Source organism: Sodiomyces alcalophilus (assembly GCF_042370955.1).
Source record: "Sodiomyces alcalophilus JCM 7366 unplaced genomic scaffold ACRALscaffold_2, whole genome shotgun sequence".
Classification (NCBI taxonomy): Eukaryota; Fungi; Ascomycota; class Sordariomycetes; order Glomerellales; family Plectosphaerellaceae; genus Sodiomyces; species Sodiomyces alcalophilus.
The window spans coordinates 694,589-712,035 of record NW_027263533.1 but is presented as its reverse complement, the minus strand read 5'-3'; the positions used below and the strand labels follow the sequence as shown (position 1 = coordinate 712,035).

Here is a 17,447-nt window from a genome sequence, read left to right as displayed (position 1 = left end):
CCTACTATTCCATACTAATCCATACTAATGCTGGGCACGATATGCATCCCTATCAGGAACGACCACAACCGTGGATATCATACCTACCACGTACGTTGTGCATTCCCTGACTTATCCAAGCTCGATCACTTGATCATGCTTTACCTGAAGAGGGAACGTGTCCAGGGTCCTGCAGAGAGTGCCAGTGCGCGGGCCCAGTCAACTGCCGTGCCTGGAAGCCAATGCAACGCTAATCCAGGATTCGTGAGAGAGAACCTGGTTGACGTGACGGTCAGACCCGAGACCGGGCTGATGAACTGTGCTCTCACAGCTCATCGTAATGTAATCTGATATCACAAGATACAACGTACAGACGCCGGCAGCCCTAACACAAGCCATCAGGCTCCGAGCATTGATTTGTGTTTATGCACAAGCTCTGTAGCTCTCAGCTGATCCGAACATCCTCCCCGTGGAGGTGGAGACGGGAGATTAAAAGCCCACCGGTCATACCAATCTCCGGGTCCGCGGCTTGCCCAACTCGACGGGGAATTCCACCTCCCTCGTTGGGTACGAACAGAGGGATGGTTCTGATGAGGCGGAAGAGCAAGGCAGTTTGTTACGAGAGTCTACGAAGCACAATTCACCTTCACAAGGCTTTTAGCAAGGGCCATCTTTTCCTTCTTTCGTCTTTTTTTCTTTTTCCTTTTCTTTTTCCTCCTTTCTGCCCAATCTCCTTCCACTCCTTTATATCGCTTCATTGGAAATCTGTGCATCAGTCTTCCCCAGGTCCTTCGTTTCTTATCCAAGACAAGCTCTGCACCGAGCCGGCTCCACATAGAAAGCACAGAGTCCGAGACGACGTCCAGCCTTTCGGACATTTCCTGTCGTACGTTACGATACGCAAGCAGCATCCGAACTTTTAACGTAAAGAGCCCTAGTAGCCCTTCAAGACCACATTGCTGTCACCATTCCTTGTCTCTACTTCTTATTCTTACCCCGTATCCCTTTTCTCTTCATGATCCCTTACCAATTGTACCCTTTTTACTTCTCCTTCCCCACATGATCGTCTTTAAGGGCACAGAAAGTCATAAGAAGAAGCTTCGCCGGATCAGTCCATCTTCAGCTGAAAACCCGGGGCGACCAAGTCATATATATGATCCTCACTCATACTCATCTCGGCCTATTCAGCAATCTGCACAGACGCTGGACGGAGGTGGATCGATCACCCAAGGATTGTCGTCATTCTGCATTCCTCTTCGAGCCAGACGGGACTGCTGCAGCATGATGCATACGACCACTTCGACCCAATAACGACTGCATCCAGCACCTCGAGCACCTTCAGCCAGTCCTTCGCTACGCAGCCAGTCCTACGAAGCCACAGGTTTTACAGCAGCTGCCTTGGTCTCAAATTCGTCAGCCACAATTTCGGGCTCCGAGAAGGGACCATTCCACTCACTGCACCACGAGTTTCCAACCACAGTATCCGTACTACTGCAGTTGGACCCTTTTTTTTTTCTCCCTCCTCTAAAGCAAAGTCAATTCGAACAAGTACATGCAACCGCTCTGGTTAAATGAACGCAGTGGTTGAGGAAGCAGGAGGGAGGACTGGCAATCCTCCTAGGACAAGTCCTAACCCACCAACCAGAGCCCAGGTTCAAGTCACAACGAAGGCCCTAGAAATCGCTGAAGCCTGTGCTTCAGGGGAAGGTACAGCGAGCGAGTCCCGCTGCCCTCCCGCTAACCACTGGACAGGGGGCTCTGTCGGCCCCACCGGCACGCCTGTCTTGTTCCCCGAGACCGCCCAAGGTACAACACTCCACATTCCCAGTGATGAGCCACGACCAGTAGAAGAAGGCCAGAACAACAACAACAACCACGACAGCAACAACCACCTCAACAATCTCAACAATCCGCTCACCACCACCACCAATCCCCTACCGACAACTTGTATCAAGCAGATCGCCATCACTCCCCTTGCTTCTTCGTACACGGATGAACCATCAACAGTGACCGCTGACCTCTCTTTATCCGACCTTTCAAGCGAGGCACCACACCTACATCTCGACAAAGGCATCTCCAAGCCTGACAAAAGCGACAACACCACCTGGCCAGCCACCGCGGGGCGCAACTCCAACTTGAACACCGGCAGCTCTTCCATTTCCCCCAGGTCGCCCATTTCCAATCCCGCAACTCCGAGCTCTGCCACGGCTTCCTCCTCAGTTCAAACTGCAGCTACTTCTCAATCGAGCACGCCAGCCTCTACCTCCATTCAGCCACGCAGGCCATCGCCCGGGTTAGCCGCACGCCTAAAGGCCCTCGGGTTTGGCTCCAATAAATCCCGAGATCCCTCCCCGGTGGCCGCTCACCACGATCGCGTCGGCCGCCTACCCCAAGATCAGATTCGCCAACTCGACAAGCGACACCAGGCCGGCTCCCTGTCTTCCATCATCGAACGGCGCGGTCGCCCTTGGAAGGGTACCGCCGCTCTCACGCCCGCCCCGGCCCTGCCGACCCCTGCCGTGACGGACGACGGGATCGTGGCCCCCGACGACGCCTCGACCGCGGGCCCTGGCACCACGAGCGCACCTCTGCTGCCGGAAATAACCACCTCGGGACCCTTGGACTTGGACATGGATACCCAAAAATACAGGCTGCCCGACCATACCAATGGAAACGGCACCAAGACACAGCTCGAAACGCGGAAAGAGCACGTCGAGCGAAGCGTGAAACCCCCCTCGCTCGACGACCACGACGAGTCTGACAACCCTCCGCCGCCACTCCCCAAGGACACTCCCCCGACCACCACCCCTGCCGAGTTTACCCCCGATATCGCCTCGTACTTCACCCCAAATCACCAACGGCCCGGCTCCATCTACACCCTATCGCGTGCCTCGTTCGCCAACCAGCTCGCACAGTTGACCTCGCTGCAGCTTCCCGATGCCGGATCGCTGTCCAGCAAGGTATCCGCCATTCCTACCGCCCATGTCGCCTCCAAGGCCCTCATCAATGCGGCCGAGCAGATCCGGAGCTGGATCTCCAAGGCATCCGAGGTCATCGCAGGCTTAGATAGTGAGGACGACGTCGAATGGGCCGCCGCAGGTGGCCGTGAGGGCCTGGCCGAGGTGGAGAATGCCGCTCTCCGGTTCGAGGAGCTGATCAATGCCTACGTCAGCGCCATCGAAGAGCTGCAGAACCGGAACGACATTGCCAGCGTGCCCGCCGACCATCTCCGGCACGCCGTGGCCCAGATGGAATCCATCATTACCGAGTGGGCCAACATTCAGTCTGCCCTCGGCAATGTCAAGGAGCAGGTCGAAATTGCCATGGAATGGGAAGAGCTCTGGAACATGGTCCTCGGAGACATCCAAAGCGAGATGGATGAGCTGTGCAGACTGGTTTTTGAAATGGAAGAGCGCCGCCACACGTCGTTGATGGCCACCCCGACAGGCGACGACGGTGTTGACATTGGAGACCTCGAGACCATCGTCGAAGAGACGCCTCCGCAGTCCATAGCCAAGCTCGCACCCCGCGCCCGATCGAGTCTTCCGACGTTCCCCATGAGTCCGAGCTCCCCAAGCACCCCGGCTCTATCCCAGGACGACTCCAGCCTGCTCGCCTTGTTCGCTCGCATGCAACCTCTCAGGGCGTCCCTTGACTTCTTGCCGATGCGGCTCTCCGTTTTCGAAGCGAGGGCGAGGAAGGCGTTCCCCACGACCTGCGACGAGCTGGAGATGCGGAGGGCTGCCCTAGACGGAACGTACAAGAAACTCGAAAAGGACGCCGAGTCGTTGCGCAAGGAACTGGGCGAAGATCGTTGGGTTCTCGTCTTCCGAGGAGCCGGTCGACAGGCGCAGAAGATGATCGAGTCGGTAGAAAGGTCGCTTCTCAAGCTGAAGGAGTCGCTGGACTCGGGCGTCCACCTCACCAGTCCTCCGGCGATGGGCAAGAAAGTCGAGAGTTACGACGCCAAGAAGACGCATTACGGCCCCGCCATTGAACGCGTCCTCACCATCGTCGACAAGGGCGTCAAGGAGCGCCTCACGGTCAATGGCGAGATTATACGTCTGAACGCCGAACTACAATCCAAATGGGAATCGCTCAAGGACCAGATGAAGGAGACGGATACCGCACTGGAAGAGATCCAGTGGGATAGCCACGGTCAGCAACTGAGAGACTCCGTCTCGAGCATGCTCTCCAACGACCGTTCGACCATTGCCAGCACCCACGATACCCCCGGGAGCTCCCCGCCATCCTCCGTCATCATGTCCGGCCTCGGCATCGACCCGGTCACCCCGACACCTAGGACCAAAGCCCGCTCGGGGAGCACTCCCAGCAATCTGCCACCGGCTTCGGGCCGGAGGCAATCCTCCTCGCTCACGCCGTCCTCTCAAACCCGCAGGCCCTTGACCTCCCGGCTCTCCAGTGCCGGGCCCTCCAACCTGCCCACCCCTACCAGTGGCAGCAAGGTGCCCCGCCCTGTCAGCAACACCCTGGCCAATCGTCCCAAGTGGAACAGCTCGACCAACACAGCCGACGCCGGCATCGGCCACAACTTCAAACCCCTCACCCTCACGACGCCCAGCCCGTACGCCAAGAGGACGCCACTGGCCCGCTCCGTCTCGTCGCTCACCCCAGCCTCCGGTGCCGCCGCCGCCAGGAGCCCCGCGGCTCGCAGCCCCCTCAACCGCTCCACCTCGGCCTCGCCCATGCCGGACGACACGCCCACTAGGACAAGCCTGTCTCGGCTGGCCATGCGCGACCGCACCAGCCTGCCGGGTCCTCAGGCGACACAGCAGCACGCTCTGTCCAAGCCTCGTCTCCCGCTTGCCAAGTCGGTCTCGAGCACCGCGAGCACTCGGCGCGCGTCGTTCCAGCCTCCACGGCCCAGGGACCCCTTGGAGAATAGCAGGCAGGCTGTGCCAGCGCGGCCGGCCAGCTCCATGTCGCCGGGTCGGCGGGGTAGTATGATTCCGCAGGCGAGGTCTACGGCCACCACGGGTCGGGCGTCTCCCCAGGCCATTGCCGGTGCCCGGAGTGCGATGCGCAGTTCCTCCACATCTGGCGTCTCTAGGAATGTCATCAGCAGCAAGCCTCCGTGGAGGCCTTGAGGGGGGAACGAATCTGCGACTCGCTCCATTTTACAATGTGGTCATGATCTGGGCCGTCCAAACGAGGGGTCATTCCACATTCTTCTATACAAACGCCCAAGCGTCACTCAGAGACAAGCTCGGCTTTGTCCTTTTATTCCCCTGCTCTTCTCCCAGCTTGGTCACAGGACTATTTTTGTTTTCGTTCTTTCTCATTTTCATTTTTTCACTTGTTTTACCGCCCTTGATTCAGCTTGTTTGCGCATCCAGCATGGCGTTTGTTGGAGCCAAGGGGCCGGGAGTTGGTTTCTGGAACAGAGGAGACACAATCGAGACACGGCTGGTCCTCCTAATGTCTGATATTTCCTAGTCTTTTTTCTTTTTCCTTTTCCCACGCCCAAAGATGAAAGCCAGCTTCCACTTCTGACTCGTCATGACAGACGCGTCAATGGGCGTTTGTCGAATTTCTTTCTGAAGGGATGCAATGGCTTTTCTTGAGAACGGATCTGTCTCTCTCTCACATTGTTCTCAACTCCTGACTGTCATCCTGCGCCAAGGGGGAATGCGCGGAGACTGGGACGAAAAAGACCCACGAACTATCCGCGAGATTGAGTCTGGGAAGAGACAAAGGGGAAAGCTAAAGGAAGAAAAGAGGTCGATTGCATTCATAGCATGTAAGTACCAGCTGATTGACGTTATACCCATCTTGTACGTATTCACCTACGATGGCGGTTATAATGGGATTTGCCCGTGATATCCTACACAGGGTAGGGCCAAATGATGTAGGCCGTCAGGCAGGTGAAAGCACAATTGATAATGGAATTTCCGCTGAGCTGCTGTGCTTCGCTGTGATGGGATGCATGTACATATGTATAATTATATGACGTCTCCGGTCAGTAGGTTGCAGTTCCGTCTTTATCATGCCCCAAGTCGGATCTTACAGTAAGCACACTGGAGTAGAATGTTGAAGATACGGGGCGGTCCGGTTTAATAATACGAACTCCCGCTGCCGTAACCCTGCCTTGCGCCCGGGTATGCCCCGACACGCGCCTGCTTAACGCTACCCTGATCGCCGGCCTCGTCGTCCGAACTCAAGCCGTCCCCTATACCAGCATTGTCGTCAGTCGTATCCGGCGGCGCCCGCGTCGCCTCTAGCACCATCTGGTCTAGCTGGGGGACCTGGTACGGTTTGATCATGTGTATCTCGCGACCCGAGGGCATCTGGGCAATCAACGGGCCCGTCGGAGGGATGGTTTGTGAAGCGATCTGAGGAAAAAGAATGACCGGTAAGCATATTGAAGACTGGGTTTCCCATCAACTACTCGTGTACGACAGTTGAACTTACCATGTCGTTGACCTTGGTCCATTGAGCCTCGAGGTGCTCAATAACCCGCGTCTCTTCCAGCCTTCCACCGTCGGCTCCCCAGGCATCCTCCCGCTCGACCCGTTTGTCCTCGCGCTTCTCGGCCCAGCCCTTCTTGAAGCGACTCAAGCCGGCACTTAGACCACTTTTTTGGCTTGTCGCGGCGTCGCGGGACTCGACGCCCAACTCCTGCAACCCGGCACGAAGCCAAGCCAGCGCAGTGCCGGTTTGACCCCCTAGTTCCGCGTCGATACCGAAGAAACGGCAGGCTCGGGCGCGACATGTTCGCCGTGTATCCTCGAGGTAACGCAGTAAAGCGTCGTTTACCTTCCCGGCAGCAGCGGCACCGGGACCACTGTCTCCTGTCGTGGCGACGCGGGTCTGGCAAAGGGAGGAGGCCTTGGCGGCATGTTCGGCGGCGGCGAGACAAAGGCGGGCAAAGAGGTGGGCGCGGACCTTGGGGATGTCGGGGGACTTGTACATCCATTCCTTGTCGGTCTCATTGCGGGACTGGGAGACGATGGCGGGATAAGGGTCGTCTTTAAGTACAGCGAGAAGAGTTGCTTCGGCATGGGCAAGGGAAGCGAGACCGCGGAGGGTAGTTGGGGCGATATCGGCACAGGGAACAGACGCGTTTGCGTCGGCGCGGGTGGCGAGGTATTCGTAAATAGAGGCGGCGTCAAGGAGGTGTCTAGTTGCCGTCTGGATAGCAACGGTTCGCTCTTCGGAGGTGGGAACGGCAGCGGATGTCACGTAAAGCGGATGGAGGGCGGATCGGCCGACTAGCGTGTAAGCCTCGGCCAGCGTGGACAGGGTGAAGGCGATCTCATGGTCCAGATTGCGGACCTTGATCCGGGGCGGTTCGCGGCCGGGGACGGCGGTGTCAGAAAGGGTAGGACGCCATTCGATGGTAGGGGTGTCCTGGAGGGCGACCCTGATTTCAGATGACAGGGGACCTCGGAGGTTGACGCCAGCGTCAATGGCCAGCAGGTAGGGAAGGTAGTTGGTCAAAGAAGAGATGACGGAAGAGAGATGCGGCGACTGAGCTGACGGTGGCAGGCGTTTGTGCTTCTTAAGGGCATCTCGGACTACCCCGCGATATGTGCTCGCAGAGAGGGGCAGCGACGGGTGGGAGTCACTTCTGAAGGAGGCGGAAAAGGAGAAGGATGAAGTGGTTGGGAGAACAAAGGGAAAAGGCATAGTGGCGGGTTCGCCTCTTCACCAAGGCACTGGAGGCTATGATATGGACGAGAGGGAGGCGAGAGGGCAGGGTTGCAAGATACCGGGAGACGCGCCAGGAGCGATGATGTCGCACCGTTTGAATAGTATGGGCATACCGTGTTGGGGACAGGGCGGGGTATTGTGTACGTAGAGTGTACATTCAGAGTGACAGTGGCTCATTCGTCTATGCTAGTACTTAGTCAGCAACGGACTCGACCGTCAAATGTTCTCTGGGTCATCGATAATAGTTCGTTAAGATCCAACAAAATATAAAATTGAACTTCTAGGCCTTTCTCTCTAGTACAGGCTTAATTCACACGAAGAAGGAAAATCACGGACGTTGGCGAGCTGCTTTGTGATCGGGGAACTGCTTGACTTGTCAACCGTGGCAGTCTTGGCGATGAAGGCTGACTAACCGAGTAACGACGGGTACTGTGTAACCAAAGGCTAGCGGAACTTGTACCCTCTCCCAAGATGAAATAATTCACCAGATTACCCAGCATCTTGCCCACCCAGTTCCAGCCGAAACCTCGGCCAGCCAGCCACCCAATCACCCAGCAGGCACACCGTGATAACCTCATGCGGCCTGCTTGAGCTTCACTCGTTTACCTTGGGAAAAATGGCCGGCCCTTCACCTCACAAGCCCCGCAACAGGGGAAAGAAGCCGGCCGGTGGCTCCCAGCTACGAACCAGCATCGCCAGCAAGACCCTCTCGTCTAGCGAAACCGTGATCAAGACGCCTCTGTTTCCGCTGGCTTCACTGCTATGGCCGGCCCGGGGCTCGACCTCGCAATGGAACGTTCTACCATTTATCCTGATGGCCGTGGGGCTGTTCCGCTGGGCTGCTGGTCTCTGGGGCTATTCGGGTGAGTAGGACAGACAGAAACCACATGTGGAACGACGGGCTTTACTGACACTTGGTGGTCTCCCAGGACATCGAAGCCCCCCAATGTTTGGCGACTACGAGGCTCAAAGACACTGGATGGAGATTACGACAAAGCTTCCCATCTCCCAGTGGTACTTTCACGATTTGCAATGGTGGGGGCTGGATTACCCTCCACTGACTGCCTACCATAGCTGGCTCTGTGGCCGGATCGGCGCTCTCGTCAACCCGGACTGGTTCGCCCTGTACGCTTCACGCGGACTGGAAGATCCGACGCTAAAGATCTTCATGAGGGCTACCGTCATCGTGTCGGAATACCTCATCTACGTCCCGGCCACCGTGATCTTCGTGAGAAGGTTCAGTAGGACCTGCGGCGCTTCTACCTGGTCGGCTTCACTGGCATTGGTTGCCATCCTGATGCAGCCTGCGACTATACTCATTGACCATGTGCACTTCCAATACAACACAGTCATGCTCGGGTTCGTCATCGCGACCCTGTCCAACATACTCGCAGGACGATACATGTGGTCGGCTGTCTTCTTCGTCGCGGCTCTCGGGTTCAAGCAGATGGCACTCTACTACGCCTTTGCCATCTTTTCTTCCCTGCTGGGCATCTGCATCTCTCCGAGACTTAACCCGTCCCGCTTTGTTGGCATAGCCCTAGTCACTATAGCTTCGTTCGCCCTCCTTGTCCTGCCTATTATTCTAGGCACGCTCTACGACGTGCGCCGAGGCATTGGCCCTCATCCAGACATCGACGGTCCCCCCGCCTCTCTCCCACTATTCCCCCAACTGGTCAACTATCTCGATACCGAGGCCATCTACTACCCAGTGGTTGAGCAGTTGCTGCAGATGGTGCATAGGGTTTTCCCCTTCGCCCGGGGGCTATTCGAAGACAAGGTCGCAAACTTTTGGTGTGCCCTTAATGTCGTCATCAAGCTGCGCCAGTATCCTTCCAATCTCCTCCAGACGGCAGCTCTCGTCCTCACTCTCGCCTCGATCATCCCGCCCAATCTGATCCTACTGCTCCGACCTCGAAAGCACCTGCTGCCCGCCGCGCTAGCTGCCACCGCATGGGGCTTCTTCCTCTTCAGCTACCAGGTCCATGAGAAGAGCGTTTTGCTTCCCCTGATGCCTATGACGCTCATGCTCGCAGGCAAGCAAGGCCTGTCAAGGGACAGCGACTTCCGCGCTTGGATCGGCTTCGCGAATCTGCTAGGTGCATGGACCATGTTCCCATTGTTGCAGCGCGTTGACCTGCGCGTGCCCTACACGGTCATCACCCTGCTTTGGGCCTACCTCCTTGGTCTGCCACCGACGTCGCTGAGTGCCTACTTCCCCGACGGCCAGTCCCCCTGGCTGAAGTGGACAACGGCGATAATCCATGGCGCCTTTTATGCCGCCATGACCGCGTGGCATGTTGTCGAGGCTTTCATCTTGCCGCCGGCCGACAAACCGGATCTCTGGGTTGTGGTCAACGTCGGCGTCGGCTGCGCAGGGTTTGTACTGTGCTACCTTTGGTGTCTATGGCAGCTTGTCGTGCAGAGTGACCTGTTTCCGGCAAAAGGAAAGGGGAAGGGGAAGGTGACCAACACGAGGAAGACCAAGTAGGACGGAGAAGGGGGTTGGTGGAACGCATAGTTCAGATGGAGTTCTGCGCTGTCGATTTCTTTGTACTAAAGCCACGTTATGATACCAATTGCTGAATAGATGCCGAATATACATCTCTGAAGGTCTCTTCCGTGCGACTTGGATTATCTTCCGGCCGGACCAGGAACTTTGAACGGGGTGAGTGCAAGTACACAGTGCAGGCAGTCGTCCTAAGATCCACTTCCATGTAACCGTGAAGTACCTTATTACTCACGTGACCCGATTCGACTTTGGACAACGCCCCTGAACTGAACTAACATTCGAATCTTGATGAGGAAGTGTCTGAATGGTGATGATTCGTTTCTCAGTAGAAACATATTCAGGACTTACAATATCTTGCTGCATACGTCTACAATGCATACCTGTCTATACATGGCGTAAATAATGGCCGCCACCAAAGTTTCGGCATGGAGCCGGTTACCCGTAAGCTTGACGGAACTCTGCATCGACACAACGCTTCGATGCGGACAATCCTTTCGCTGGCGCAAGCTCAATGACGAATGGTTCGAGCCCTTTATGATTATACGCTATGTATATTTGAGAAAGCGCTCAAAGTTAACGTGACCTGATTAGGTCTTGTGTGCTACATGGCCGAGTCGTCTCTCTGAAGCAGGACTCGACTCACCTACATTACCGGGTTACATGGCCCGCCACCGGGAATCGCTTTCCCTCTCTAGCTTCGTCGGTGAAGAGCCCAGTCGGAGATGAGAATGTTCCAAAGGACGATACGGAAGATCTACTCAGGCACTACTTGAGTCTGAAACTCGACTTGGTGTCATTATATGAGCGGTGGTCGGCGGCTGATCCCAACTTTCGAAAACGGGCTCCCAAGTTTGAAGGGATCCGGATCCTGAGCCAGGATGCCTGGGAGGCTCTCATAGCTTTCATTTGCAGTAGCAATAATAACATCTCCAGGATCTCCCAGATGGTAAGTGTTACTCCCCGGGACAAGTGGTCTCTTTTGCTCCCCTATCTGATCATCATGGTTATAGGTCCTCAAGCTCTGTCAACATTATGGCCCATTCATCGGCCATGTCAGCGGCGAGCCTTTCCACGACTTTCCCATGCCGGAAGCACTCTGTGGCAACGAGGTAGAGGCACACCTGCGTGAACTGGGCTTCGGGTATCGGGCCAAATACATCGTGCAGACGGCCCGGATCATCGCCCACCAGAAGCCCAAGGGCTGGTTGGACAGCCTGACGAACCCGGAAAACCCCAATTTTCGCAGAGCGCCCGAGGCCGGCAACCTACCTCCGGCGACTTATAAGGAAGCGCACGAGAAACTACTCGAACTCACTGGGGTGGGCCCCAAGGTGGCGGACTGTGTCTGTCTAATGGGGCTGGGATGGGGCGAGGCGGTGCCCGTCGACACCCACGTCTGGCAAATTGCGCAGCGGGATTATAAGTTCGGCAAAGCTAAAGTCAAAACGCTGAACAAGGCCATGTACGATGCGGTGGGGGATCATTTCAGAGAGCTCTGGGGCGCCCATGCCGGGTGGGCGCACTCGGTCTTGTTCACGGCGAACTTGAGAGCATTCTCGGATCGTAGCAACGGCAACAAGACGACTAAACAGATCACGAAGGAGGAGGGCGTGATTACTGTAAAGAATGAAGAGGAGGAGGGACGGGAAGTTACAGAGAGGACGCTGATTTTGAGTGATGAGACTGTCAGTAATGGGGCGAAAAGGAGGCGAAATGCGGTGCAAACAGATGTCAAAGTTGAGGTGGCGGTGGGCGTTGACGAAGCTGTAGAGAATTCCCCCAAACGCCGGAGAACGCGGTCACAGACGAAATCAAAGTGAGGCCCTTCATTACCAGAGCTAGAACCTGTTGCAATACTCATGACTTTTTGTTTTTGTTTTTATTCTTCATAATAAAAAAAAAAATGTTGCCTTGACGGAGCGTTCGCGATTTTTGCCCCTGGCCTGAACATGGAGTATATGATTACTAATTCAGTAAAGGAGAAACGGGTGGGTGCTGATTGGTCGTTGGAACTGAGGCTTGATGAGGTAAGCAAGGCGGCTAGCGACATCAGCAAATCATAGAAGGCTCTGCCCGTAACATGGCCCGAGTGCAAAACTTCAACCTTTACCACATCGAGGCAACACCCATCTCCATCAACAACGCGTCACCTCTTCTCCCAACTCATCTCCCTTCAAACTCACTCTAACTGAATCATACTGATGCGCACCTGCGAAGTCGTACGACCACTCTTCAACCCTCAAGGGACATGAGACCAGAACACCGGTGATTCAAGATGTCTGACGCAGACTTCGAGACCATCCGCAAGCTCCAGGCGGAGCGCAACGCGGCAGCCGCAGCCAAAAAGGGCTCTCAGACTTTCGACCCTGCCAACCAACGTGGCGATCTGGGCACCAAGCAGAAGCTGACCGAATCGTTTGATACCGACCTTTACGACCGAAACGATGTGGACAAGTTTGCCGGATACAACACGTCCATTCCCACGGGCACCAACGAAGATGAGGAGATGGACGATGGGCCCGACACCACGCGGCGCCTCGTCGGTCAGTACACGGCATCCCGAGAACTGATTGACGAGTTTGCTCGCGGTGATGGCGTCGAGGAAGATGACCCCCTTGCCGGTCGCGGCGAGCGGAGCAACCGAATCACCGATCGCGAAACCGATTATCAAAAGCGTAGGTTCGACCGGGCCCTCAGCCCCGCTCGTGCCGATGCCTTTGCCGCCGCCAACGGAAAGCCTGGTGCTGCCGAGGAAGGTGCCACCTACCGCGAGGTCATGGAGGCGAGGGAGCTCGAGAGAGAAGAAGAACGCGTCCGCCGTGCTATTCAGGCCAAGATGGAGGGCAAGGAAGAGGAGGGTAATGTCGCCAAGGCCACGCTGGCTGACGGTGACAAGAAGGAAAACGACGAGGCTGGCTCGACCGAGGTGGCAACGGCCGGCCGCAAACGCAAGAAGAGATGGGACGTCTCGTCCACCCCGGCCGAAGGTGAGGCCGCGACGACGACCCAGCCCGAGGAACCGGTGAAGCCCAAGCGGTCGCGGTGGGACCAGACCCCCGCCCCTCCTGGCCTCGAGGCCCCCAAGAAGCGCTCGCGATGGGACCAGGCTCCCTCGGCAACGCCCATGGTCAGCCAAGGACTCGCCACGCCCATGCACCCTTCGCACCAGGCACCGGGCGGCGCCACCCCGGCTGCTTTTGGTCCCGGTGTCTCCATGCGAAACATGCCCATCAGCGACGAGGAATTGGATGCTATGCTGCCAGGCGAGGACCAGGGATACAAGATCCTCGAGCCGCCCCCCGGCTACGCTCCGATCCGGGCCCCGGCCCATAAGCTCATGGCCACGCCCGCCCCCCAGACTGGCTTCATGATGCAGGACCCCGATGCGGTGAGGCTGAGCGGCAAGCCGGTTCCGAACGAGATTCCCGGCATCGGCGACCTGCAGTTCTTCAAACCCGAGGATATGGCTTACTTTGGCAAGTTGACCGACGGCGCCGACGAGAACAGCCTCAGTGTGGAGGACATGAAAGAGAGAAAGATTATGAGGCTGCTCTTGAAAGTCAAGAACGGCACGCCGCCGATGCGCAAGACGGCTCTGAGACAGCTCACCGACAACGCCCGGCAGTTTGGTGCCGGTCCGCTCTTCGACCAGATCCTCCCCCTACTCATGGAAAAGACCCTCGAAGATCAAGAGCGCCATTTGCTCGTCAAGGTCATCGACCGTATCCTCTACAAGCTGGATGACCTCGTCCGTCCGTACGTCCACAAGATTCTCGTCGTCATCGAGCCGCTGCTCATCGACCAGGATTATTACGCGCGTGTCGAGGGTCGGGAGATCATCTCCAACCTCAGCAAGGCCGCTGGCTTGGCCACCATGATTAGTACGATGCGACCTGACATTGACCATGTCGACGAATACGTCCGGAACACCACCGCCAGAGCCTTTGCCGTCGTTGCCTCGGCCTTGGGCATCCCCGCTCTCCTGCCCTTCCTTCGGGCCGTCTGCCGAAGCAAAAAGTCGTGGCAAGCACGGCACACCGGCGTGAAGATTGTGCAGCAGATCCCCATTCTCATGGGATGCGCCGTTTTGCCTCACCTGAAGGGGCTTGTTGACTGCATTTCGCCTAATCTCAATGACGAGCAGACCAAGGTTCGGACGGTCACCAGTTTGGCCATCGCCGCCCTGGCCGAGGCGTCCAACCCGTACGGTATTGAGAGCTTCGACGACATTCTCAACCCCCTGTGGACGGGTGCTCGAAAGCAGCGCGGCAAGGGTCTCGCCGGCTTTCTCAAGGCCGTCGGCTACATCATCCCGCTGATGGACGAGGAGTATGCCAACTACTACACGAGCCAGATCATGGAGATCCTCCTGCGGGAGTTCTCCTCTCCCGACGAGGAGATGAAGAAAGTGGTGCTCAAGGTCGTGTCCCAGTGTGCGGCTACCGATGGTGTCACAGCTGGCTATCTGAAAGAACATGTGCTGGACGATTTCTTCAAGAACTTCTGGGTGAGGCGGATGGCCCTCGACAAGCGCAACTACCGACAGGTGGTCGAGACGACGGTGGATATCGGCCAGAAGGTCGGTGTCAGCGAGATCCTGGAGCGGATCGTCGTCAACCTCAAGGACGAGAGCGAAGCCTACCGGAAGATGACGGTCGAGACGGTCGAGAAGATTGTCGCCAGCCTGGGCGCCGCCGACATTGGCGAACGTCTGGAGGAGCGCCTCATCGACGGCATTTTGCATGCCTTCCAGGAGCAGAGCGTCGAGGACATTGTTATGCTCAATGGATTCGGCTCTGTCGTCAATGCTCTGGGCACCCGTTGCAAGCCATATCTCCCCCAGATTGTCAGCACGATCCTCTGGCGTCTGAACAACAAGTCTGCCACGGTCCGGCAGCAGGCGGCCGACCTGATCTCGCGCATCGCCATGGTCATGAAGCAATGCGGGGAGGATGCCCTCATGGGTAAGCTGGGTGTCGTGCTGTACGAGTACCTGGGTGAAGAGTATCCCGAAGTGTTGGGTTCCATCCTTGGTGCCCTGCGGTCCATCGTCACCGTCGTCGGCATCGCGCAGATGCAGCCTCCCATCAAGGATCTGCTCCCGCGATTGACGCCGATCCTCCGGAACAGGCACGAGAAGGTCCAGGAGAACACGATTGACCTCGTCGGCCGTATCGCCGACCGTGGCCCGGAGAGCGTCAACGCGCGAGAATGGATGCGCATCTGCTTTGAGCTGCTCGACATGCTCAAGGCCCACAAAAAGGGCATTCGTCGAGCGGCCAACAACACGTTCGGCTTCATCGCCAAGGCCATCGGACCGCAGGACGTCCTGGCCACTCTGCTCAACAACCTGCGTGTGCAGGAACGTCAGTCTCGTGTCAACACGGCCGTGGCCATCGGTATCGTTGCCGAGACGTGTGCGCCGTTCACGGTCCTGCCTGCGCTGATGAACGAGTACCGAGTCCCCGAACTCAATGTCCAGAACGGCGTGCTCAAGTCGCTCTCGTTCCTCTTCGAGTACATTGGCGAGATGGCCAAGGATTACGTCTACGCCGTCACGCCACTGCTCGAGGACGCGCTCATCGACCGAGACCAGGTCCACAGACAGACGGCGGCATCGGTCGTGAAGCACATCGCGCTGGGCGTCGTCGGCCTCGGCTGCGAGGACGCCATGATCCACCTCCTCAATCTCCTCTACCCCAACCTCTTCGAGACCAGCCCGCACGTCATCGACCGCATCATCGAGGCCATCGAGGCCATCCGCGTGGCCGTGGGTCCCGGCATCGTCATGAACTACGTCTGGGCGGGTCTCTTCCACCCGGCGCGCAAGGTGCGCCAGCCGTACTGGCGGCTGTACAACGACGCGTACGTCCACTGCGCGGACGCCATGGTGCCATACTATCCCAACCTGGAGGAGGAGAAGCTCGACAGGCCAGAGCTGGCCATCATGCTGTGAAGTAGTAGGCTGGGGCAAAGAAAAGCGTTCGCTTTGTTGGAGATAATGGAGATGCGAGTTGAGGGTGATAATTAACCGGGGTTGCGTTTGTTTGCACTTGCTTTTATTCGTGGCAGGGGCTAGCACTGGAAGTTATTGCATTTCTTTCCTGTGTATAGGCGGCGTGCTTCAGTGTGTAGATTCGGGTGGCAAGGAAAGCATCCCGTATGGCGTTCAAAGGAAGTTAAATTTCAATGCCATACCAAGTCATTTCAGTGTTGCTCCGATTCGTTCCATCATGACCGTGCCGTGGGTTGATGGAGTACATAAGAAGCATGATGGATACCCAAGGGTCCATCTACACTCATCTACACTCGAGAGACAGATTGGTAGAGAACGGCGACATCGTTGCGCCTCTTCTCATGGCCAACTCTCTCATGCCAACCTCCAGTAGTTGTCCACATCTGATTCAAGTCTCGCTACGGCTGACTGACTGGCTTGGTCGCATCCGTCAACGTGCCGCTCAGTCGTCATCCAAGACCGAACGGGATTTTCCCCTGACTGCGCCTAAACAGCCCAATAACCTCCTAGTTACTCCTCATCGCCTCGCGCCATCCCAAAAGCTCGGTGGAGTAACACATGCAATATGTTGTTCTCCCCTGTCCTAGCTTTACAACTCCCAAGAGAAAAGTGGATGGGAGGAACAAACTCCAGACGTCCAAGGCGAGTGCGATTCGCTAACAGAGAAATCATAAACACTGAATAGGTGAGGGTTTTCTCATTTCGCCTTGGCTTGCTGTGCTGCCGCCTCTGTAACGTGACGGTCAGTATCAGCACCACCTTTGGTCCTGGACTGACGCCAGGTCCGTCTGCAGGACGCGGTTTCCAGGACGGAGGGAGTACAGAACAGCACTTACCTCTCCTCGTGGCGTCCTCCAGGAGCGGCACGTCAACAGAACCGGCGGGGAGATGGACGTAGCGGACTACGGAGCCACGGATGAAGACGTTTTTCACTGAGCTCTGTTGAGATTGTAGAATCATCAGTCAGCAACGAGGATGCGACGAGAAGACCATGCACAAGGGAATGAACTGACCATGTGCGGGTACTTGAGCTCCTCGACGACGGAAATGTCTTCCAGCTTGATGTTGAGATACTGATCTACGCTCTTGAGAGTGCCGCGAATCTGAATATCGTTCTTGAGCTCGACGGTGACCTCGTGGTCGATGAGGGTCTTGAAGAAGCTGGGAGTTGGGAGTTAGTGAGCTCAACGTGTGGTGGACAGCCCTCGGATGACGCCGTGTTGTTCTAGGCAGTAAGAGAATGACACATACCTGAAAAACAACATC

The 17,447-nt window shown here is 56.8% G+C and overlaps 6 protein-coding genes across 6 annotated transcripts; 4 read left to right on the top strand and 2 right to left on the bottom strand.

The window, feature by feature from the left end:
- Positions 1–27: 27 nt before the first annotated feature.
- ACRALDRAFT_206744 (uncharacterized protein) lies at positions 28–5,755 on the top strand (the record flags this gene model as incomplete). Its single annotated transcript, XM_071022107.1, has 16 exons — positions 28–90; positions 121–184; positions 219–243; positions 276–316; positions 353–398; positions 422–590; positions 633–664; positions 756–1,214; positions 1,241–1,475; positions 1,529–1,560; positions 1,676–5,013; positions 5,051–5,247; positions 5,337–5,420; positions 5,507–5,524; positions 5,566–5,678; positions 5,746–5,755. The coding sequence occupies 16 exons, from the start codon at positions 28–30 to the stop codon at positions 5,753–5,755; spliced, it is 4,926 nt and encodes a 1,641-aa protein (XP_070876461.1).
- Positions 5,756–6,053: 298 nt separating this feature from the next.
- ACRALDRAFT_1068024 (uncharacterized protein) lies at positions 6,054–7,629 on the bottom strand (the record flags this gene model as incomplete). The annotated part of the gene is made up of 2 exons (XM_071017514.1): positions 6,054–6,332; positions 6,412–7,629. The coding sequence occupies 2 exons, from the start codon at positions 7,627–7,629 to the stop codon at positions 6,054–6,056; spliced, it is 1,497 nt and encodes a 498-aa protein (XP_070876460.1).
- Positions 7,630–8,269: 640 nt separating this feature from the next.
- On the top strand, positions 8,270–10,144 carry ACRALDRAFT_1060813 (glycosyltransferase family 57 protein; the record flags this gene model as incomplete). The annotated part of the gene is made up of 2 exons (XM_071016308.1): positions 8,270–8,516; positions 8,583–10,144. The coding sequence occupies 2 exons, from the start codon at positions 8,270–8,272 to the stop codon at positions 10,142–10,144; spliced, it is 1,809 nt and encodes a 602-aa protein (XP_070876459.1).
- Positions 10,145–10,567: 423 nt separating this feature from the next.
- Positions 10,568–12,417, top strand: ACRALDRAFT_1091744 (uncharacterized protein; the record flags this gene model as incomplete). Its single annotated transcript, XM_071019585.1, has 7 exons — positions 10,568–10,686; positions 10,757–11,111; positions 11,176–11,963; positions 11,987–12,012; positions 12,086–12,192; positions 12,229–12,310; positions 12,383–12,417. 7 exons carry the CDS (start codon positions 10,568–10,570, stop codon positions 12,415–12,417), a joined length of 1,512 nt encoding a protein of 503 aa, XP_070876458.1.
- A 23-nt stretch (positions 12,418–12,440) lies between these two features.
- ACRALDRAFT_2025227 (uncharacterized protein) lies at positions 12,441–16,121 on the top strand (the record flags this gene model as incomplete). Its single annotated transcript, XM_071020298.1, has 1 exon — positions 12,441–16,121. One exon carries the CDS (start codon positions 12,441–12,443, stop codon positions 16,119–16,121), a length of 3,681 nt encoding a protein of 1,226 aa, XP_070876457.1.
- A 757-nt stretch (positions 16,122–16,878) lies between these two features.
- Positions 16,879–17,446, bottom strand: ACRALDRAFT_2039865 (uncharacterized protein; the record flags this gene model as incomplete). The annotated part of the gene is made up of 4 exons (XM_071020995.1): positions 16,879–16,910; positions 17,018–17,120; positions 17,195–17,342; positions 17,433–17,446. 4 exons carry the CDS (start codon positions 17,444–17,446, stop codon positions 16,879–16,881), a joined length of 297 nt encoding a protein of 98 aa, XP_070876456.1.
- Between the last annotated feature and the right edge of the window lies 1 nt (position 17,447).